The 25,435-nt window shown below is 39.6% G+C and overlaps 1 protein-coding gene across 3 annotated transcripts in view; it reads right to left on the reverse strand.

Moving 5' to 3' along the window:
• AHI1 (Abelson helper integration site 1) overlaps positions 1-25,435 on the reverse strand; it is a 458,771-nt gene that overhangs the window by 37,970 nt on the left and 395,366 nt on the right. For all 3 annotated transcript variants that reach the window (XM_073627325.1, XM_073627324.1, XM_073627326.1), the window contains exons 22-23: positions 11,558-11,720; positions 11,351-11,448 (exon numbers count right to left, since the gene is read on the reverse strand). In XM_073627325.1, coding sequence (XP_073483426.1) covers positions 11,351-11,448; positions 11,558-11,720 — 261 coding nt within the window. The remainder of the gene's footprint in view (positions 1-11,350; positions 11,449-11,557; positions 11,721-25,435) is intronic.

The raw sequence follows: 25,435 nt of genomic DNA on the forward strand, positions 1-25,435 counted from the left end.
ATTTTTCCTGAGCTTTCTTGCGCTAAAGGTGCCAATAATGGCAGCCAATAAATTCATATTCATTTAAATTGATGATATTAATTAAACAGTCGAATATAATACAATTATATATAAGCATATAAATATTTTTAAAAAAACTGTCAGGGGAGATGTCAGAGGTCTGTTTAAACACCTAATATGTCACCACAGCCCCCCAACAGGGTGGAATTTTTTCAAAAACAAATTGTAAAAAATAAGCAAAAAATTAAATTCTAAAAAAAAAAAAAAAAAAAAAAAAAAACCCAAAACGACTGACACCGTCCACTGCTCTACTGACATCGTCAACTGCTCCCCCACACAAAAAAGCATTGTGAAAAAAAAATTATAATTTTTTAAATTTTATTTTATATTGTCTATTGCCCTACTGACGCCACCCGCTGCATAGCCCCCCCCCAGAAGCACTATGAAAAAAAAACTATCAAAAAATAAATGTAAAAAAAAATACAAAATAAAATGGTAAAGAATAATAGTAATTAAAATAATAAAAACAAAAAACTACTGACCATCCTGCACATACCACCCATCGCCATACACTCCATACCCCTCTACTGCACATACTACCCACCACCGTACACTTCGCACTGTACATTCCCTATTTAACATTACCATATTCTGCACTATGCAAGTCATCGTAGACTCTATTTAACCACACCCCCTTTAAGCCACACTAATTATTTGCTGCAATTTAAACCACATCCACCCTTTGCCGTGGTTCGCTTTCGTGTGCCGCATTTTTTTTCTTATCAATGCCTAGGGCCGACTTTTGATCTTGCACATGGGCTGACGGATTTCATGATACACCCTGTGATAGACTCTGTATTGTTTTACTTATGTATCATTTATCTGCTGTTTTGTACCATGTCATCTTGTTGTTTATTGTTTTTGATATGTTTACTACCTTTCTGTAATCCTTTTTTACCTAATAAATCCTGCAGGGTAAAAAAAAATATTTTAAATGTATATGGTGACGAAAGGTCAAGAATCAACACAAAGAAAACATATGATTATACCACTAAACCAACTCATCTCAGCAGGTTGGAGGCTTTTGCCCTGAGTTTGGTGAAAACAAAAGCTGATACCCTGATGCATAGAAGATATAGCTTGCCTAACTCAAATTGTCAAGGTATGGAAACTTTCACATCTCACTAACTCTTATTGTTATTATTAGATTCTTTGTGACAGGTAACATGTGGTTAAGGCTTAGTGGTCCTATAAATATAGCTCTATTTAAAAAAAGGAACACGATTTGCTAAGACTAGACAATTAATACTAAAATTCTCAGTTGGTGAACGACACTCTAGTTGTCACCTCAAACAGCAAAGTACAACTGCAGATAAGCAGCATGCAGAAACATAAAAAAGTAAAAATCTAGCTGCGTCCAACCAGCATGTGCAAGTCATGCAAGATGCACTCATCTACCCAAAAATATACAGTCCATGATACATGCCATACTACCTTGACACCCTGCACCCCCTACACTATATTACAGATGTTTTGCTGATGCGGTATGATTTGAAGTGATTAAAAATATGTTATTTACATAAATGAATATATAAATATTTCTACTTAAAAGGTAATATAGTTATTTCTTCTATACCCATGGGAATAATGGACAGAGGCCCCTAAAGGACAACCAATGGCACTAATCATTAAGGCCCCTTTCACACTGGGGCGGTAGGGGGCGTCGGTGGTAAAACAGTGCTATTTTTAGCGCTGTTTTACCGCGGTATTCGGTATAGCCGCGCTGTCCCATTGATTTCAATGGGCAGGAGCGGTTTAGGAACGGTGAATACACCGCTCCTTCACCGCTCCAAAGATGCGGCTGACAGGAGATTTTTTCTTCTCCTGCCAGCGCACCGCTTCAGTGTGAAAGCCTTCGGGCTTTCACACTGAACAAACAGCGGAGGCTGTTTTGGGGCGGTTTGCAGGCGGTATTTTTAGCACAAGAACGCCTGCAAACCGCCCCAGTGTGAAAGGGGCCTAAGCAGCTCAAGCACCATCCTATTTTGTGTTACTGGAATTAATTTTGCCAACTGCATTAACCTCAGTTATGTCAGTGCGCACTAATAATGTTGTGGCTAGGCAAATGGACAGACATCAGAAGCACAAATCCTGCAGTACAACATATATCCAGCAGGAGGAGATACCAAACCCTCCTAATATTACATTGACTGGTACAGCACCATTTTAGACAGCAGAGTATTCACAGCAATAATCTTGCTTTTGTCCCTTATTGTTTAGTTCTGGGAAGAAAAAAATAAATAAAATAGGGGTTTTATGATGTTATCAAAGAAGTGCATAGAAATGTAGGAATTCTAGGGAAACAAACTATGGGGGACATTTTAAACATACACAAGAAGTGAAGTGTAGTAGCTATTTTACATAACAAAATGCAAGTGTGTGATTTACTAGAGTTACTTGACTTCAGCAAATGCTTTCAAAGTCAGCTGTTGCAAGTGATTGATGGAGCAATCTGTCTTGAACTGTGGGCCATATAGTAGCAGCCTAGGTGTGTCACCAGTGTTTGTTTATTGGACATCCCTAGTTATTCATTTAGTAAACACAATACATTTGTTGCATAGCTCCAGGTTTTTCAAAACCCAATTGCTGTGAAATTTAAAATATCAATTTTCAAAATATCAAAAAAAGAAAATGACTGAAAAAATTGTACAGGGAATTGTTAACTATTTGGAATCGTCAATAAGCTCCTGAATGTTTTTGTGTGTACCTTTACAAACTAGACAGACTGTCATTAGTAGAGAGACATTTGATTGCCGCTCAAACCAACCCAGTGCTTCAGATGTGGATATGGCTGTGTTTGGCCCCAACCAGCACTGCTCCGGCCACACGCCCTGACATGTATCACCCCGCCTGCCGGGGCCTGATTACAGAGGAGGGAGTGATGCATGTCAGTGGGCATGGCAGGTGCAGTGCTGGCTGAGGCCAAATGCAGCCATATCCACATCTGAAGCACTGGGTTGGTTTGAGCGGCATCTTATCCCACATATGTCCAAGCTTCTGAATTGGTTCCAGGCGCCTGCTCCCTCTTTCTGAATACTGTTAGGGACACCTGTTATCTTCCAGCTTTGAGCGGCGCTCCAAGTTTACACATGATCTTACTGCCCTTGCTTGCATTATCAGAATGCCATGGCTTGCGTCAATCTTCTCCACAACTCTGCAAAGTTGTAGACGTGATTGTACATCTATTACTAAACACTTAGATACATTTTTTATACCTTACGCATGTATTGCACGATTTGTATGAATATTGTGAATTGCATTGGTCTGTTCTTTTCTTGCTTACAATATGGAACAATAGGAACAAAAAATGCAAAGAGAATGGTTGAAATTCCTACTGTTTTGATATGCCAATATTATTACTTTATTGTTTCTTATCAGCAAAATATGTTTATTTAGGCTATACACTGTTAGGCCTCTTTCACACTGACGGGCAGCTAAGGCCGGATTCCTGCAGCAAGAATCATTGCAGTTGACTGTGTCCAGGCTTGGACATCTGTCCCTAACTCTGCAGCTATCTGCTCTCTGTGCAGCTACAAAAAGGCCGCTGTCAATCCACAATTAGCTTAAACGGGCTGAGCGCCCGCTGCTGATCACATAACCCGATCATTCAAGAAGCAAGAATCCACCAAATCTTGCTGCAGGAATCCAGCGGCCGCAGTTACCCAACCGTGTCAAAGAGGCCTAAGATTTCTGCAAGGTAAACGAAAAAAAACCCAGCACAGATGGAAGAATCCTCCCTGTTGGGCTATCGGCAACCTCTGCACGACCAACAACTTTCTGCTAGACTCCTTAGGTTTCCCAACCAAAGGAGGTCGGATGGAAGGGGCTCTACAGGGCCACCCACTAAGCATATTTGTACAGTGCATGGCCAGCTTTACCCCCTCATCATACATCTAATTGAGTATGTGGTCTCTCTTCATTAAGTGCTTACAACCCCAGCTTTACAAGGCATTCTGGCTCCTGGATACCTGATTTTTTCAGTTTAAAATACACCTTTGCATCTCAAGCACATTATATTTGAAAGTCAGAGGTATTTTCATGAGACATGTTGAAGAATACAGCACAGGGGATTAAGAATCCTTCTACACGATTATATACACCTAGTCATTGTTCATCTATTTAGTTTGTCTGGTCTAACAGGTTTGTAAACCAATAAATAACTAAAGTTCTGTCATTTTCTTCCATAGTTACACACGGAGAGCACCACAGAACACATGGGCATTATGTCATTTTATATTTTAACTGTCTATTTATTTAGCTGCTAGAGATACCTATTTAGGATGCTGTCAATATTGGTAGATTGAAGGGAACGCATGAGAGTTTTGATTAGAATGGTCAAGACTGAACAAAAAGAAATATGTAAGTAACTATGAACTATTGCACATTAATTTAGGATCTTTTTCACATTTTCCAGTTTCTTCCTACCACCTGTTATAAAAATTCTGTTGTTTATAAGCTCATAATCTGAAGCTAAAATTTACACACACAAGTCTATAGGGTTACATAGTTACATGGTTGGTGAGGTTGAAAAAAGACACAAGTCCATCAAGCCCAACCTGTGTGTGTGCTTTTATGTCAATATTACATTGTATATCCCTGTATGTTGTGGTCGTTTAGGTGCCTATCTAATAGTTTTTTGAAATGATCTATGCTACCTGCTGAAACCACTGCTTGTGGAAGAGTATTCCACATCCTTACCGCTCTTACCATAAAGAACCCTCTATGCAGTTTAAGGTTAAACCCCTTTTCTTCTAATTTTAGTGAATAGCCACATGTCTTTTTATGTTCCCTTGCGTGGAAAAGTTTTATCTCTATTGTGGGGTCACCAGTAAGGTATTTGTACATTGAAATCATATCCCCTCTTAAGCATCTCTTCTCCAGAGAGAATAAGTTCAGTGCTCGTAATCTTTCCTCATAACTAAGGTCCTCCAGTCCCTTAATTAGCTTTGTTGCCCTTCTCTGGACCCTCTCCAGTTCCAGCACATCCTTCCTGAGGACTGGAGCCCAGAACTGGACAGCATACTCCAGGTGTGGCCGGACCAGAGTGTTGTAGAGTTTGAGAATTATCGTTTTATCTCTGGAGTTAATCCCCTTTTTAATGCATGCCAATATTCTGTTGGCTTTGCTTGCAGCAGATTGGCATTGCATCCTTTTCATCCTAGATTCCCCCAGAGGTTCCCCCCTAGTGAGTAGATTGCATTCATATATTTGGCACCTAAATGCATCATTTTACATTTTTCTACATTAAACCTCATTTGCTATGTAGTTACCTACCCGATTAATTTGTTCAGATCTTCTTGCAAGGTTTCCACATCCTGCGGACAAATTATTGCATTGCTTAGCTTAGTATCATCCGCAAATATTGAGATTGAGTTGTTTATCCCATTCTCCAGATCGTTTATGAATAAATTAAATAGGATGGTCCCAGGACAGAACCCTGGGGGACCCCACTTTTCACACCGGGCCATTCTGAGTACTCCCCATTTATCACCACCCTCTGAACTCGCCCCTGTATCCAGTTTTCAATCCATGTACTCACCCTTTTGTCCATGCTGACAGACCTTAGTTTGTACAGTAAACATTTATGGTGAACTGTAGCGAATGCCTTTGCAAAATCCTGATACACCTAGTCTACAGGCCTTCCTTTATCTAGATGGCAGCTCACCTTCTCATGGAAGGTTAATAGATTGGTTTGGCTAATTTCAGCTTGTTCAATTAAGCTTTGGCAATAAAACTTGGAAGCGGATTGTTTTCTATGCAGAGAGAAAATTTAAAGTGTGGGTGTGGCGCTGTTCTAATTGGAAAAACAATGTGAAAATAAATTGGAATAGATATATTAAATCCCTATAATCATGTGACGTGTATAGGGCTCTATAGTGCCATGATGTACTCAATCATGAGTGAAAAATAAATTGTTTGGGTCTGTTTCTCGGAGGTAAATACCAGATAATGCATGTGAACCCAAAGCAAAAAGTTACAAAAAAATTACAAAAAAAAATGTATTCATAAAAAATAATAATAAAAAATAACAAATAAAAATTATAAAATAAAAATATAGTGACAGGCTATCCAACTGAATGTGAATATTACTACCATGTGTAAAAATAATGTGTTCCACTGTGATTCCTATGAACTAAAACTCACAACTTGAGGTGTGGTATCCCACCACACTTCAATCCATATTACATAAATACAACACTAATTTACAGATAATAGAGATGATCAGATATCTCATCATTTGAGGTTTACTCCCCGAAATTAATTGGTAGTCCTGTTTTTTACTGATTTTTTACCTAGGGTCCCTTTTTCCACCCTTACATGTGTGCATGTGTATATATGTGTACATGCACTTCTTCATGCATGTATATATATGTATACACATTTCTTCTATATTTTTCTTTATTTTTTTCATTTTTTCATTTTTAAACTTTAAAAAAAAAAAAAAACAAACATTTTTTATTTCTACTTATATACACAAGCATGTATATTTTTAGCTAGCTGTTCATTAAAAGCTTTTATTAAATTATATTACATTTATAGTTTTAATTTTTTATTGTATGGCTATATGTATTGTTGTGCATAACGTAAGTCGTAAAATCGTAAGTACCTGGTTATAGTGTGCGGGACTGTAATGGCTTTTACTTTCCTTGCTTTATTACAAGTACAAGTGTATCATTACATCAAAAAAATTCTTGAAGTAGCGGTGACACCAATTCAAACATTAAGATTAAGCTCGTAGTGTCACCAAGTATGGGCTTACGTGGATAACCGCACACATAGGGCTTATATACAGACTTCGGTCTGCAACAAGCATAGGCAAAATGGCCGCCAGACTCCGGTCCGCAATGAACACAGGCAAAATAGCCGCCAATGCTTTACAGGCACAAGCGCAGAACGAACGCCGCACACTATAAAAAGGGGGGAGGTACAGCAAAGGTCACGCTCCCGTAGACGTCCAATGACGAAACGCTTAGGGCGTGGCCTAAACCTACGTTGCAGTATCTCCCAGGGAATATAGGATCACTTTGATGGTTAAGCTGAGATCTTTTCTTGCTTTATATGAGCTACTGATTTGTGAGTACCGCTCTGTCACTTTTTATAATAAAAACTATTTAAACGGTATTACGCTATGGACATCCCTTCTCTCCTATGTTAAACATCAATCCGAACCTGAGAGTGCCGGTAATTGCTGCACAGTAGCACAGACTGTGACTGCCTGACACCCCTGCAGGGGTTAAAGAAGCTGGTGAGTGTGTGCACATTAAGAGCACGGGATTTAAAACACAGGCAACAATGAAAAAAAAGCATTAGAGGACTGCATTGAACACACCTGTCCATTGAGAAAATCAAGTTATCAGCACTTTCCTGTCACGTGTGCACCTTATCTGGACTATCTATAAATACTACTGTTTTATTAAGCAATAGTCACTTATTTCACCCATCCCCCACCCCCCTTGTCCCTCTCTCATCCCCTCACCCTCCTTGCCCCCCTCCCCTTTTTCTCAAGTTGTTTTTTACCATATTCATCAATGTATGCCATGCTAAACTTGTATCACAGTGGAACATATTATTTTTACACATGGTAGTAATATTCACATAGTTGGATAGCCTGTCACTATATTTTTATTTTATAATTTTTATTTGTTATTTTTTATTATTATTTTTCTATCAATACATTTTTTTTTGTAATTTTTTTGTAACTTTTTGCTTTCGGTTCACCTGCATTATCTGGTATTTACCTCCGAGAAACAGACCCAAACAATTTATTTTTCACTCATGATTGAGTACATCATGGTACTATAGAGCCCTATACACGTCACAGGATTATAGGGATTTCATATATCTATTCCAATTTATTTTCACATTGTTTTTCCAATTAGAACAGTGCCACACCCACACTTTAAATTTTCTCTCATCCAGCGTTTGCCACTTTGGTGGCGATCGCATCTGTAGAGGCAGCAGTTTTAAACTAAAATTTTCACCCATCTCCCTTGCGCGGGTTCACCACCGTTTTTCCTGGTTTCACCAGATTTTGCACTTTCCAGCTTTAATAAACAACCCCCTGTGCACTTTTCAGGTGCGTTTGTACTCATTTCCCGCAGAGTTTAGCAAATGTGGTGAAGCTTCACTTTGAAAAAAATACCCAGGTGTCAGGAAAATTAAAAAAAAAAAACCATATTGTGATTGAACATAATTGGATGATGGAAATCAGCAGAGCTTCACCTCATTCACAAAGCTCTGGGGAAAATGAGTGCAACCGCACTGGCAAACGGCACAATCTATTTGGCTTTAGTAAATCAACCCCCATGAATCAGAATGGTGACTCCACCCCTTCTCACAACTTTGTTTAACTATTTCCATACTGGGCATTTTCACCCCCTTCCTGCCCAAGCCAATTTTCAGCTTTCAGCGCTGTCGCACTTTGAATAACAATTGCGCGGTCATACTACACTGTACCCAAATGAAATTTTTATCATTTTTTCCCCACTAATAGAGCTTTCTTTTGGTGGTATTTGATCACCCCTGCGTTTTTTATTTCTTGTGCTATAAACAAAACAAGAGTGACAAGTTTGAAAAAAAACACAATATTTTTTACTTTTTGCTATAATAAGTATCCAAATTTTTTTTTTTTTTAAAACAAATTTTTTCCTCAGTTTAGGCCGATACGTATTCTTCTACATATTTTTGGTAAAAAAAAATTGCAATAAGTGTATATTTATTGGTTAGCGCAAAAGTTATAGCGTCTACAAAATAAGGGGATAGATTTATAGCATTTTTATTATTTTTTTTTTCTACTAGTAATGGCGGCGATCTGCGATTTTTATCCTGACTGCGATATTGCGGCGGACACATCGGACACTTTTGACACGTTTTTGGGACCATTCACATTTATACAGTGATCCGTGCTATAAAAATGCATTGATTACTGTATAAATGTGACTGGCAATGAAGGGGTTAACCAGGAGGGGGCACTGTAGGGGTTAATGTGTTGCTAGGGAGTGATACTAACTGTGGGGGGAGGGGATTCACAAGGGGAGGAGACCGATCGGTGTTCCTATGTACAAGGAACACACCATCGGTCTCCTCCCATCTGACAGGACGTGGATCTGTGTGTTTACACACACAGATCCACGGTCCTGCTCGGTTACTGGGCAATCGCGGGTGCCCAGCGGGACCCGAGCGATGCGGCGCGCGCTCCCTGGGCTGCGTGGAAAGCTGCGCCGTCATATGACGACGGCCCAGAACAACAGCTGCACCGTCCTGCCGTCATATGACGGCGGGCGGGCAGCAAGTGGTTAAAGGCTGGTACACACTAAGTTTATTTTAATTCACCCGTGTGCTGAACGAAAAAAAAAACCTGAGGAGCTCACTGTATTAACTATGTGATGTTAGTACAGCGATCTCTCCACTGAGCTGTGTTCTAACAGCCCCCCTGCCAGAACACACCGGATAGCACTTGCAGTCATTGGCTGCTGTACACACTGACCAAATGTCGGCCAGTTTCTGTTGAACCGGACGATATTCGGCCTGTGTGTACCAGCCTTAAGTTTTCATTTAGAGACTGTGACTGAAAGGAGAGAGCTACTGCTGCTTAACTTATAGCACTATGCAAATAATTGTAATGTAGTAAATGTTTATTTTTAAAACAAAGATTTCCTAAAAATTTTTTTACACATTTGGTCTGATATACTAAAGGAGTTGAGAAAGTTAACACAATACATAGTTTAAAAATGCACTTTAATTATCCAGTCATTTACTGAAAAAAGTAAACAGTAACTTGCTTTTCACATGATGGGATAATCCAGGTGAGTATTCACACAATTTATTCTATGAAGAATTAATGCCTCGTTGAATTTTTAACAAAAGTAAGGCCATTTTAAGGAGGTTAATTTCAACCAAATATCTATTCAAAATGTAGGTGACTTCCTTATGGGGACATTTAGGTTGAAACATAATCCAGAAATTGGTTGTATTCTGCAAGTGTGGTATATTTTCAACAATTTCCCTTTAGGAGCAATAAAGTATTCTGAATCTGAATTTTCTAAGGACATCAAATGACAAAATTTGGTTTCAATGGTTCTGCCGTACATACTGTATATTGCAGCAGTATGTGGGAATACAATTGATTCTAATGGGAACAAGTCGCTCTCCAGTCTTATGCCCCGTACACACGGTCGGACATTGATCGGACATTCCGACAACAAAAATTCCGACGGATGTTGGCTCAAACTTGTCTTGCATACACACGGTCACACAAAGTTGTCGGAAAATCCGATCATTCTGAACGCGGTGACGTAAAACAAGTACATCGGGACTATAAATGGGGCAGTAGCCAATAGCTTTCATCTCTTTATTTATTCTGAGCATGCGTGGCACTTTGGATTTGTGTACACACGATCGGAAATTCCGACAACGGATTTTGTTGTTGGAAAATTTTATAGCCTGCTCTCAAACTTTGTATTTCAGAAAATCCGATGGAAAATGTGTGATGGAGCCTACACACGGTCGGAATTTCCGACAACAAGGTCCTATCACACATTTTCCGGCGGAAAATCCGACCGTGTGTACGGGGCATAACAGTTCTGTAGGGAGGTATATTTGGATATTTACATTTACTATGTTCTAATAACAGTAACATAAATATTTCAACAATTCAATATATAATATTGCTATCACTGTATGATGCTTTCTGTTAAATGAATAGACTTTAGGGATGACAGCAAGAAACCGGAACATGGGAATCTGAAAGAAAGCCACATTCCAGTAACAATAAAACTCTTTGAGATCCAATCAAACTCGCTCACAGCAAAGATGGAGAAGAGCTGTTCTACTGCAACGTTACCATTGGATGAAATGTTTTAATAAAAAAGGAGGATAAAAAAAAAAGAACTAGGAAAGTTAGTAGGCTCTCCTGTATTTAATTATGTAATGCATGTGAATAAAAACTCAGGAACGTTGTTTTATTGCAGACAAACTTTTAAAAAAAAATAATATTTTTTTAAACTTTAACTAGCACTTAGGTAAAAAGGTAAGGGTATACAGGCTGGTATACACTAGGTGGATGCCTTTGTTGAGGTTTAGCTTCCTATGGGGATATTAGGGTATATGCTTGATAATCAGAGTTGGTATCATTTAAAAAAATAGCCAGGTGTTGCTTATATTTAGCAGATTAGAAATCCACTGGTTGCAAATTTGTCCATTTTGTCACAGATCAGTTTGCTAAACTGTACTAATAGACTTAATTAAATTGGACAGTGCCTCCCTTAGTTAAACACACATATATATTTACCCTTTGGGGACTCTGTTCAGGCCCTTCGGCAGTAAAAACTTCCTGGGAAGAGGTAAATTGTGACTTTGATGCTGTAGTGAGATCTTCATCATAAGGGACTGAAAAAGATAACAGAAAATGGGTATATTGTCTGAATTTCTGCTGTCCGGGCCAGAAACAATCAGTTAAACCCACATTAGCCTATATTGGAAAGATGAACTAACTTACTTTCAGTAGCCACATAATTTGCTGGAAAATAACCCTGTTGTCCATTTTGTAGAATGCCAAACCACCAATTGTCATTATCTTTGTACAACACATGGATAATGTCACTACGATGAAGGCTTAGCTCATCTGATCGATGTGCAGTGTAGTCATACAGAGCCACAACCTACAAGAGAGATAACAACACCACAACTTTATCACATTAATGCCACAAACAAAGGCCTGAGCATTTACTTCCTCTCACAGTAACACAGCTGAAACCAAAGCTCTACCTTGGTAAAAGCTGAGGCTTTTTAAACTCACTAAAAGGATCAAGGTGGTGGGAACACGGTATGAGACACAAGATAATGGACTGTGGGAAACATGAAAAATGGTTTCGCACACTAATCAAACCTAGTACTGTACAACTTTCAAAACAGCTTCTTTCATTTTGATTGATGAGCACACACACATATACACAAAATATATATTATATATATATATATATATATATATATATATATATATATATACATACATACATACATACACACACACATTTCTTGTCATTTAGAACCAAGTGATTTAACACAATGAGGCGCATAAACTACTCAAAAACTTGACAACAAAATGTGTAAAGATTCACTATAGTTATTCAATAACATAAAAAAAAATCCCTGTTTATGTATTTCATCTGCACATGATTGGATAATTTATGTAAAAATGTAATTTAATTTATTGCTTGAACATTTAAGTCTTTTAGTAAATAAGCTTTGATGTATCATGTTGGTGGTATCCCAACAGAATGTATTTATTTGAGGTACTTGTATAGCGCTGACAATTTATTATATTTACAAGTTACATATACTGTATATATTATACATTCCTATCAGTCCCTGGCCTCAAGGATCTTATAATCCAAGGCAGTGTTTCTCAACTCCAGTCCTTAAGGTACCCCAACGGGTCACGTTTTCAGGATTTCCCTCAGATGAAATGGCTGTGGTAATTACTAAGGCAGTGAAACTGATCAAATCACCTGTGCAAAATAACGGAGAGCCTGAAAACATGACCTGTTGGGGCGCCTTGAGGACTGGAGTTGAGAAATACTGATCTAAGGTCCCTATTTCACATTTATACATACACATACTAGGGCCTATTGAGACAAGAACCAATTAACCTACCAGCATGTCTTTGGAGTGTGGGAGGAAACTGGAGTACCCGGAGGAAACCCACACAGACACAACATACAAACTCCAGGCAGGTGTAATGGTTGGGATTCAAACTGAAAGTGCTAATGCTTCCAGGCAGCGGTTCTAACCACTAAAAAAATAATCCAAATCATTTTTATTCCCTTGCAAAGTCCTTCTTGACTGGACATCATTCATTATATGTTTAGTACAAAAAAAGCCCATATACCTTCTCCCCTTAAGCTTAGGTTCACACTGACAGCGGGACTGAAATTGTGCGCGTTCAGTTGAACGCGCACGATTTCATACCCGCATGTCAGTCCGACTTTGGGGGCGATTTCAGATGTCTATTGAAATTGCACCCGAAGTCGCCAAAAGTAGTACAGAAACTACTTTTGGGAATTGGCGTTGCACCGATTCAGGCGGTGCCATTGCCGGCAATAGCCGCAGATTTGGCATGCAATTTGACATGTCAAATCGCATCAATGTGGACCTATATAGACCCAATATTTAATCTCACATATGCACACACTAAAACGATCCCTCCTAAAGATACATAAGAAAAAAATAAGAGGCGCTCTAATATCTGACAGTGCAAACCAATGTCTAACACCACTATATACACTATAACTAATAATGTATTGTGTACACCAAGTGTTAACCTGATATAAACACAAAAAACAGTGGTAACAATATTTTTTAATTATATATGTACAGTTATATTTTTCACGTTATTGGTGGCGCAGTGGAGGTATTTTTTGATTAAAGGGCAGATTAGTACTTGAGATACCTATACAATTTTAAATGTGGACCTATAGGCTTATGCTCTACCCATCTCATGTGGCATTTCACACAGCTAAAAATGATCTTCTTTTCCCTATTATTAGGACCACTTTAATACCCAGCACCTACTACACTATACATGCTATAGGAGAAGGAAGAGAAGGCACATCCTTTGCTTTTGGTGCAAACCTTTTGGCACAGGTTTGTCACTGCTACTAATTATTGTATATTGGTGCCAACACGTTTATTGATATATTGATATATTGATGCTAACTTACTTAAGGAGTTGAGAATCTTCACTCAAAGATTTACCTTAATTATCCAATAATGTGAAAAACAAATTCATGTTTATTGATTTCCTCTGCATACAATAGGGTATTTAAAGTGAACACAGCCACAATATACTGAATAAAAAAGTCCTTTAGTCTGGGCTCACACTGCAGAACGCAGCGGCTCACAACAGGAGTCCGGTGCATTTCCATTTACCGTTTCAGGTCCGATTTCAGCCCCAATTTTGGGCTGATTTCGGACGTGAAACAGACCAAAAGACGCACAGGACTCCTGTGCAATTCACACTGGAGTCACTTCGGAGATCCATAGAGAGCCAGTCACAATCTCCTGCAATGCAAATTTAATGTGGGGAAAACTTTTTATGTTAGTATTGGACAGAGTGGAGATGGATTAGAACACCTATAAGGGTTTTTTTATTGCTGTTTGTGTCCCTGTTAGGAGGATTCACCCTCTCTGCCGAGGGGACCACACGAACGCCGCCATTGTGGCGGCGAGGACTATTAGAAGAGGGTGGAAGGAGAGTGGTTTAGCACCTGCAAGCAATGAGCAATTAAAATAGATACTATTTAATCCACAGCTCCCAGACAGTCTTGAGGTGATCTCTGGAGAGCGGCTAATATACTTAACAAGGTTGGAGTACCAAGTAGGTGCAGCGTTTTGAACATACCAGACTGGCTGATATTTATATTTTGCTTAATCAGTTCCCATTTTGGGGTTGTCTACAAAGCAATCAATATACTATTATTTCAATTTCATATAGTTATGGCTTTACGCTCAAATATTTTGATTTTTCCTATTCATTGTCTTACACTTCATTTTTTATGGCACCCCATATGAATACCTTATGAACACTTATTCATATTTCCTTTTGTGATTTCTTACAAATTAATTAATATATTATTTTGATTTAATATAGATAGTCTTTATGCTTAAACACTTTTTTATATATATTGTCATACACTTTCTGTTCGTTTGGCACTTTTTCACTCACACCATTTCACCGCACTCACATCCACTTTATATCTTTATCAATTGAGTAACAATACCCATTTTTCAATTTTATTTTAATTTCAATTCATAATTCATTATATTTTTTTAAAGTCAACTACAACTGAATTACAAATCAATTTAATAAATGAATAAACTATGTAATATAATAAAATAAATAGGCAACTCAAACTAACATGAATTTCATGTTTGATCCTGTACCAGCCAGTCTGGAATCATAAAGCTGTATTTGATACTCATAGAATACCTGAGGTCTACTTAGTGAGATTTTTAAATATCCCCTTGCAGGTGCTTTGCCCCCCGTCCTCCTCTCCAGGTCCTAGAACGTGGCCCCTTGCAAGCCTGGTGGACTGTGGACTCATCTGGAGTTCGTGGAGGGGACGTGTGGAGATGATGGTATCACTGAACGCAAATGCTCTTTTAGCAATCTGGTTTGTGCGATACATCCTCACTCTTTCATCTGTCCTATGGTAAATATACGTTTATGTGTATGGAGAGATATCTTTTGCACAGTTCGAAATGTTGAAACAATGTTTCGTATACAGTTAAATGTCTTAATCAGAACTTTTTGATATATTTTCCCAGAATTAAAAACCCCCCTGAAGAGCAGAAATGAAAGGGTCGAAATGCATTGGGATGTTTTTTGCCGTGAGCGTTGTTTTATGACGTTGTTTGTGTCGAAAACCAGAGCTTGTATTTTAAAATCATATTCATTGTATATTTGTATTTATTATTTATCACTTACTTCCTGATCTAATAAAAGATTTTTACATAATCAATCTTTTGCTGCCTGAAAAACCCCCTGGGGAAATCTTTCTATTTTTTTCCTGATTCACCCTCTCTGTTTGTCCGGTTTACCATTATCATTGAAAGTGAAATTAAAATCTAAAAGAAAATCTAGAATTTTGGGCTGTCCCCAGAAAAGTAATAGGAGCCCAAGAGATTTCCCTAATTTGCAGGAATTTCCTTTTACTGTTTTGGCTATGGGACAGGAAGTGAAGGTAAATCTTCACAATGTAATACAGATAGCCAAAAACCTGACATGGGGTTAAAACCCTACCTTACTCTATCCAAAATGAAAAAAGTTTTGCTTATACTTCTGCTTTAGTAATTCAGCTTCAATAACTCATAGAAATGTTTTGCAATATGACATTTTTAGTAAAATGTTAATATTAGCACTAGAATTAGTGTATTCCTAATTTTCATCAGGACCGTATAATTGGAGAAGACTGGTTTAGAGGTACATTGTTGGTTAGTTTTAGAGGCTAGATTGAGGCTAAAGCCACCCATAGATAGTTTGAATCTCTGCCAGTTCAGCAGGGACCGGCCAAGATTCGAACCATGTATGGGCAAGCTGATTATATCCAAATTGATCGATCAATGAACTTGGGTACAATCAGCATGTCAGATTTTTCATGCGACTATTGCCAGCGGCTATAGCCACAACCAATAATCGCTGTGTGTTCTCCCGGCCAGGATGGGTCCCTGCACCCCCCTGCTGGGAGTACACAATTGTTTTGTGAAAGGGTTTCCCTCATCGACGCTAACTATGTTGATGGGGAAATTGAAAATCACTATTGCCAGCTTAAGAATCTATTTTTATCTCATATAAAATATACCTTCCATTTGCATTTGCTAGAAACTGCCAACCATCTGTAGCAGTGCTGGGCACATTTCTTTGTCAGGTAAGCAATGAAGAACTCTTGCTCCTGAAGTGCCTTATTTATTTTGTAAAAGCCTTTATATGCATGTAATGTGAATGTCCCCAGTGTATAAAACCCACTGTGTCAGTTCAATGGATTATTTGGCCTTTTCCGTCTTTGCTACAGAGTTATACTTGGAAATGCTGATTATCTCCAGTCCATTAAATACATTTTGGATTTCGGTAATGCGCTGAGTTTGTTCCCATAGAGAAGTGGCACACAGCTTCCTCTCATTGAAAAAGTTTCATAAATTGCAATTTTTTGAGGACTGGCAAATGTTCTCATGAAGGAATTTGTCCATTTATGACCAGCCCCAGCCTTCAATATAATAAAGCAAAGGGAGGAAATCAAATATAAACATAATTCTAAAAATGGTTCACAAACAGAGCCCACCTCATCTTAGTACAATGCTTTCACTGTAGAAGTTGACTTCTACCTTGGCAACCACTACAGTCTGTGGTTAAGCAAGCTTGGTTTCATTTGGTACATTTTATAAAGGGTTAGTGGATTGCATGTGATTTTAATAATAATCACTTCCAGTACTTTAGGTCTCAGAGCTATAATGAGCTGAGATGTGAAAACACATATTAAAGTGGAATTGCCGATATGCCTAACTAGCCTTAAAACTGTTGCTCCTCCCTTCCTAACACCTATGCTAACTAACCTGTGTAGGAAAGATACTGTATATATACTTGCCTATTTTCAGGCCACTCCGGACCGGTCACAAGATCTGGCTTTCCTGAGTCAGACAGCACGGCTTCAGGGGAGAAAAGTAAGCGCCAACACCAGATGGGCTGTTGAAGCCAATGGGTAATGTAACCATTTCAGGCTTTACTGGCCGTTGTTGGATCACTCTCTCCTGCAGCTGCCACTGGCTGACACAGGGGAGATCATGTGACCAGACTGGCCTGAAAATAGGTAAGCATATACATCTTTCTTAAGTGGGGGAGAGGACAGTTTCAAGGCTAGTTAGGTGTATGCTGTAATTCCACTATACAGTTGTGCTCATAAGTTTATATACCCTGGCAGAATTTATGATTTCTTGGCCATTTTTCAGAGAATATGAATAATAACACAAAAACTTTTTTTTCACTCATGGTTAGTGTTTGGCTGAAGCCATTTATCATCATTAAACTGTGTTTACTCTTTTTAAATCATAATGACAACAGAAATTACCCAAATGACACTGGCCAAAAGTTTACATACCCCAGTTCTTAATACCGTGTATTGCCCCCTTTAACATCAATGACAGCTTGAAGTCTTTTGTGGTATTTGTGAATGAGGCTCTTTATCATCCCCAATGGAAAAGCTACCCATTCCTCTTGGCAAAAAGCCTCCAGTTCCTGTAAATTCTTAGGCTATCTTGCATAAACTGCACGTTTGAGATCTCCCCAGAGTGGCTCAATGATATTGAGGTCAGGAGACTGAGATTGCCACTCCAGAACACTCACTTTATTCTGCTGTAGCCAATGACAGGTCAACTTGGCCTTGTGTTTTGGATAATTGTCATGTTGGAATGTCCAAGTACGTCCCATACGCAGCTTCCTGGCTGATGAATACAAACGTTCCTCCAGTATTTTTTGATAACATACTGCATTCATCTTGCCATCAATTTTAACCTAACTTTACTGTGCCTTTGTAGCTCACACATCCCCAAAACATCAGCAACTTGTTGACTCCTCTCCAAATGTAGCATTTATGGTTGTGGCCAAAAAGCTCAATTTGGTCTCATCACTCCAAATGACTTTGTGCCAGAAGGTTTGAGGCTTGTCTCTGTGCTGTTTGGTGTATTGTAAGCGGGATACTTTGTGGCATTTGCGTAGTAATGGCTTTCTTCTGGGGACTCGACCATGCAGCCCATCTTTCTTGTGCCTCCTTATTGTGCATCTTGAAACAGCCACACCACATGTTTTCAGAGAGTCCAGTATTTGTGGGTTTTTCTTTGCATCCCGAACAATTGTCCTGGCAGTTGTGGCTGAAACTATAGTTGGTCTAACTGACCGTGGTTTGGTTTCAACAGAACCCCTCGTTTTCCACTTCTTGATAAGAGTTTGAACACTGCTGATTGGCATTCTCAATTTCTTGGTTATCGTTTTATATCCCTTTCCTGTTTTATACAGTTCAACTACCTTTTCCCGCAGATCCTTTGACAATTCTTTTGCTTTCCCCATGACTCAGAATCCAGAAACGTCAGTGCAGCACTGGATGAAAGATGCAAGGATCTGTCAGGAGTCCAGAAACTCACTGACCTTTCATACACACATACTAATAACAAGCAAACAGATTACCGGTTACCTTTAATAGCCATTCAAACCCCTTTGTGTCAACTTGTGTGCATGTTATCAGGCAAAAATCACCAGGGTATGTAAACTTTTGATTAGGGTCATCTTGGTAATTTCTGTTGTCATTATGTTTTAAAAAGAGTAAACACAGTTGATTGAAAATAAATGGTTTCAGCCAAACACTAACCATGAGTGAAAGAAATGTTTTTGTGTTATCATTCATATTCTCTGAAAAATGGCCAAGAAATCATAAATTCTGCCAGGGTATGTAAACTTGAGCACAACTGTATATTAATAGACAAATCAATAACAAATCAATAACAAATCCCGGCTCCCCCCCATGTGAATAATTATAGGCTAAATAGTACCAGCAAATGTAGTGTAAAAAATACATTATACGGTATTTGACAGGTCCTTTGTTTAATAAATAAAAATAAATGTCCCCTGATGTCCCCTTGTGGCGTCATTGGCCAGAGGCATTCTGGGTAAATGATGTAACAAGGGGTGGGGTCATCTGATGACATCACCAGGTGATCCTGTTCCCTTATTATTTAAGAACTGTCAGACGATGGGAGCCTTCAGCTGACTTTTTTTTTTCGTTTTTCCGGTTGGCGGCGGTGGGCATCGTGATTGACGATGGATCTACACCAGGGGACTTTTTTTTTTTAAATAATGGACCTGTCAAAAAATGTCAAATGTCTTTTTTTTTTCAGTGAATAAGTAGGGGTAATCATTCACATGGGGGGGCAGGATCTGTGGACTTCCAGGTTCTGATAAACCCCCCCACACACAGACCCCCACGTCCACCAACCAGGGTTGTCGGGAAGAGGCCCTTTACCCCATCAACATGGGGACAAGGTGCTTTGGGGGGGGCAGAACCCCCCTGCTCCAAAGTGTCCCCCTATGTTGAGGGCATGTGGCCTGGTATGGCTCAGGAGGGGGCGCTCCCTTGTCCTCTCCCTTTCCTGACCTGCTGGACTGTGTGCTCAGATAAGGGCCTGCTATGGATTTGGAGTGAGGTAGAAAGAAATCCTGGATAGCCGCATTCTGGGATAAGGACATCTTTATTTCAATAAAATCCAACAATACAGTTAATTGCAGAGACGTACAGGGTGGTAGACTGCTAACGCGTTTCACATCATTTGGATGCTTATTCGTAGCTACGAATAAGCAAAGCCAGCACCTGGAACCAGTTCTTACTAGGGCGGTGTCATTCCAGAGCAAGAGTGTTTGTGAGCTGCATTTCCTTTTTTCCTGCTATGGATTTGGGGTGGACCCCACTCTTTTTTTTCACATTTTTTAATTGCCGGCAATTGTATTTTTTACATTCAGCTGTCAGCGGGGAACCATGCTGACAACTGATGACTCATCGTATGTTAAGGACACGGCGGCAGCCTCCTCCTTAACAACCATGTTACTGGTCGTTAAGGAGCAGGCAGCCATCCACTCCTCAACAGCCAGTACACATTCCACAAATACCGCATGCCTGGACCACTACTTCATTTCTGCATGGACTTAAAATCCATTAACAGAAGGAAATAAATAATTAACGCTTTTTCATGTGGTACATACTGAGCGTTTTCAGCGTTTCTTGGTAAAAGTCTACTGAATTGACAGTTTCAGGATTGCACGTAATATTTAGGCTAAATGCGTCCTGACACCTAAATATCTCATGCTCAAGTTGGAGCCCAGTAAGTGGAGAGAGCCACGGCTCTCGAGTACAGCACTGGATCGAGAATGGGCTCATGTAAATATAGGAAGGGGGGGCTGCACACAAAAGGTTTTTTACCTAAACACAAAGAATGCATTAAGGTAAAATCCTTGAACCTTTACAATCATTTTAAGATAACCCAAGTGTTGTGCAAATGACACAGAACAGCTCTGATTCTGAGATGATTAACAGGTATTTTTTTCATATATCAAATCAATATAACAAAAAACACTTCCAGTGGTATATTTAACTGATCAAATGGTAACAAATAAAATGAGTTAATTAATACATTAATAGAATTTACATAAACTTTAAAATGTATGTAATAAATTAAAAAAAAAAAAAATACATACTTGTATTTAATGATGCTTTTTAAAATTTGAGTGGAACTCAAGCTGTGTACAAGCACGGTTCTTTTCGTGTGAAACGCGTCAACTGATCATCATTGCAATTTTGTCTGGCTCAAGAAAATAAAGAAATTTCTACAGCATCTTTTGGATTCAAGTGTGTGATCAATCTTTTCTTCTCTTCTTGAACTCAAGCTGCTTGCTGTGGGGGCACTCAACGGGAGGGAGGGGCCAGGAGCACAGACGAGGGACCCAAGAAGAGGAGGATCTGGGTCACTCTGTGCAAAACCACTTCACAGAACAGGTAAGTATAACATGTTTGTTATTTTAAAAAAAAAACGAAAAAAAATGTAAGTTAAAAAAAAAAAAGAAAAGAAAATGATAACAGGTACCACTGATCATTAATAATAACTTTATTATACTTTTCTACCAAAAAACTGCTTTACTTGTTTATTAGATTTTTGTTTGTGTACACAGGCTGCGACACAGTGAGTGTACATACCCGGCTAATTCTCAGCATCTGTAAAGAATCAAACTGGGTTGCTTGAGACAGGCCATCATGTGTGGGAGCGACATAATCAGTGTCCTCCAATAGCCCAAAACCCCACAAAGACAGGGGGAACAAAGTGAGGGGAAGATGACAGGGGTCTTTGTGATGTCATGCTGCAGTTTTCTAGAGCTTGAAGAGACCCCACTGCTGGACATCCAATATAACCACATCACCCAGGTAGCGAGTTTGACAACTGAAGAACTTCCTGCTTTGCAGTGAAAAAGATAGAAGACATGGGACCCAGCACATGATTATAGATTTATTTAGTAAAAAGGAGTTTTAAAGTTTTATTGTTACCTTGTTGATCAGCTGGGTGGGGGGAAAGCATTTATGATCAAATTTATGGTTTAAGTATTTCCTGTTTGTGAGTCCCACGTCAAAAGATCCAGCAATTAACAAAATATAATCATTACAGAAATGTTATACTTCTACAATATTTCTATATAATTTCATTATCTGGTTGCCTTGTTATCAAGTAATGCAAAAACAGGTGTAAATAAAATACATTCACTCAAAAACAGATTGGCTATATGCAGTGCCTAGTTTGTTGGAAATGCCTCAGTGATTTGGTGGTCCTTGTAACATATACAATGAAGCAAGGCCAATATACACACAGCATCGCTTGGCTTCACATGACAGAAAATATTTTTTTTTAAATTGCTTCTATTACAATATTACAACTGAAACAGATGTTGTAAGAAAATGTTGCAATGGTCGCTATTCCCTCCAGAAAACTCACAACTACAAAATAATGGTACATGTCACTAAAATCATTGAACTATGCTATATAAAACACTGCTTTTGAAAAGATTTGTAAGAATCATGTATTTCACAGTATTGATTATTGCACTATATGGATTAATATAATAATATTAACTGCAGTGACACAAACATGGCAATGTAACAAGTCCCATCCATGTCATGTGATCCTGCTCTAAACTGACAACGCCATCACCAGGACATTATACTAAAATAAACATGTTGCATACCTCCCAACAGTCTTGGATTTGTGCGGGACTGTCCTTTGTCTCGCAAAGACTCTGTCGCTGTATACTGTGTCCATGGTAAATTCATATGTAAAATGGCTCCAGGATTTGCATATTAATATTATTGCCGTGTGATTGCATATAAATAATCTGCTGGGATGATTTGCATATGGATGAGCTAAAGTGCAAATCCCACCTCCAGCTCATTCAAATGCAAAGCTGAGGGGGGCTACTCCTCAGCACCTGTCACCTCTAGAGCTGAAACTTCACTCTTCCACTGCCAGTGTCAATGTCAGGTCTCCAGCACTTGGTGAGTGAATTTAGGGGGGAAAGAGGTCTGTATTGGTGGGGAGGAAGGCACTCTTGTGGAGCTGGAGCTGGGCTGGGGGTCTGTACTAAAAAGGAGCTGGGGAGAGTTTGTACTGAGGTACTGAGGGTTTGGGCTGGAGGGGGGGTGGCAGTACTGGAGGGTTTTGCACTGGGAAGCTGGGCTGGCAGGGGGATTTGTGCTGATGGAGGTTTAGGGCTGTCAGGTGAAATCTATGCTGGGTGGGGGATGGGGGTGATCTGTACTGTGGGGTTTATGGGCTGGAGGAAGGGGGGGGATTTGTTGACCACTATTACCCCTGAATTCCACACATTACACACACCTGACCCCTGCACTCTGTGTGTCACATACGCCTTAAAGCGGAGCTCCACCCAAAAGGGGAAGCTCCGCTTGTTTCCTCCCCCCTCCGCTGCTACATTTGGCACCTTTCTGGGGGAGGGGGATCTGATACCTGTCAAAACCAGGTACCCGCTTCCACTTCTGGGTAAGAAAGCTGCAATCGTGGTGTGGTGATCTATAAAATTTTCAGCTCCTCCTCCTTTCCCCCGCTGCCTTCTGGGAGACACACAGGTCCCAGAAGACAGTGGGACTATTCAGAAAATGTAGTGCGACTCACGCATGTGCAGTAAGAAACAGGCTGTGAAGCCACAAGGTCTGTGCATTATGCACTCGCACTATGAGCTATGTGCTTCTGAGCACTGTATTATGTGACTTACACACTCCTGTTCCCTACACTCTGTGTGTGGGACTGGGTACACACTAACATTTTTTTCGTTCAACCAGCAGGCTGAAAGGAAAAAAAAAACAAACTCGCAGATTCCTTCATCTACACATGGGATGGGATCTCCCCCGCTGGGCTATTGTGTTCTGACAGCAGGCCCCCCCATCCCAATATACTAACGAGTGCTGCAGCAGATGATCGGCATTGGCTGCAGTGGCTGATTGAATGGTGGTTTTTCATCAGGACAGTTCGACAGAAGCCAGTCCAACAATATGCTTCTGTTGAACAGAGAGGGCTATACACAGATCGGAAACTGGCTGCGTGTACCCAGCTTAACACACTCCTGAGCCCTGGATCCTGTGCATTATGCACTCTTGAACTACATTTCATACTCCTGACCAGTGCACTCTGTACGCTTAATATGACATACTCCCCACCACTGCAAGAGAGAACTCACTGATTTGGTCAATAATGGAGCAACTAATGGGATTTTGGATAATAAGGAGAAATCCTATCTTGTACCCATCGCTCCCAGAATCCCCATTCTTTATTACCTTCCTAAGGTACATAAAGACCCTTTACATCTACCCGGCCGACTGATAGTAAGTGGCATTGACTCTGTCACTGCAAGAGTCGGCAAATAAATTGACTTCCATCTACAGCTGCTTGTTAGAAAGATGCCCTACTATCTAAAAGACACTAAAGATATCATCAAATTATTACAGAATATCAATTACCTCAAAGATTGCATTCTGGTAACAGCAGATGTTGCTGCTTTATACACTTGAATTCCCCATCAGCTGGGTCTCGAAGCTGTTAGACAGTACCTTGTCCAAGATGGCATATTACCACCGCAGCAGCAAGATTTCATCATGGAACTGTTAGAATTTGCAACCAAACAACTATTTTTGGTTCCATATTACTTTTTAAATACTTTTTACATACAACAGAAAAAGGTGGCCATGGGAGGTAAATTTGCCCCCAGTTTGGCAAATTTGTTCATGGCCAAGTGGGAGGAGGATGTCATCTATGCCTGGAGGAGCATCTAGGCAGGATACATCGACGACATACTCCTTCTGTGGGATGGTGACCACGATTCACTTAACAGTTTCATGACATTTCTAAACACCAACAATAGGGGCATCGTGCTGACGCATGAGGCCAGTAAAACTAACATTAATTTCCTTGATTTGGAAATTAATGTTGTCCATCAACAGTTGGTGATCAAAACACATTTTAAATCAACCATGAGGAACGGCTACATCCCAGTGGACAGTCGCCACCATAACGCTTGGTTGAAATCGGTCCCCCGTAGTCAACTCCTGCGGCTACGTCGTAATTGCACAAATTTATCTGATTTTATTGACCAATCTCAATCCTTAATTGACGGTTCATATATAAGGAATACCCATCTTATGATATTGAGACTGAAATACAGAGAGTGTCAATTCTGGACAGAAAAGTACCGTTGGCTGATCATACCCGTCCGAGGGATGACCAAAAGTTTAAATGGTCCTTCTTCACAGCCTTTTCAGTCCTTTTCAGTCCAGCACAGGCAGATCAAGGACATTGTGAACAAACATTGGAAGGTCCTGAAAAATGACCGATACTTAGGTCCTGTACTACCTGACCGTGCTACAATCATGTATAGGGGAGCCACGTCTATGCAGGGAAGCGTGGCGCCAAATGTTGTAGACCCTCCCAAGCGAACCTCCTTCTTTTATCAGTTGAAGGGTTTCTATCCTTGCCGCAGGTGCAATGTATGCCATCACAATGCCTGTGGTAGGAGAAAAACTGAGGTTTTCATGTCCACTACAACGGGCCGATCATATCCAATGAAACACTTCACTACCTGCGCTACACACCATATAGTATATTTACTAACCTGTCCGTGCAAGAAGCAGTATATGGGTCGTAGCATACGCCCATTTTCGGTTAGGGCCAATGAGCATATTACTAATATCTAGCATGGGAAAACCAATCATAGTGTCCCCAAACATTATCT

The sequence above is a fragment of the Aquarana catesbeiana genome, linkage group LG04, assembly GCF_042186555.1.
Source record: "Aquarana catesbeiana isolate 2022-GZ linkage group LG04, ASM4218655v1, whole genome shotgun sequence".
NCBI classification, from domain to species: Eukaryota; Metazoa; Chordata; class Amphibia; order Anura; family Ranidae; genus Aquarana; species Aquarana catesbeiana.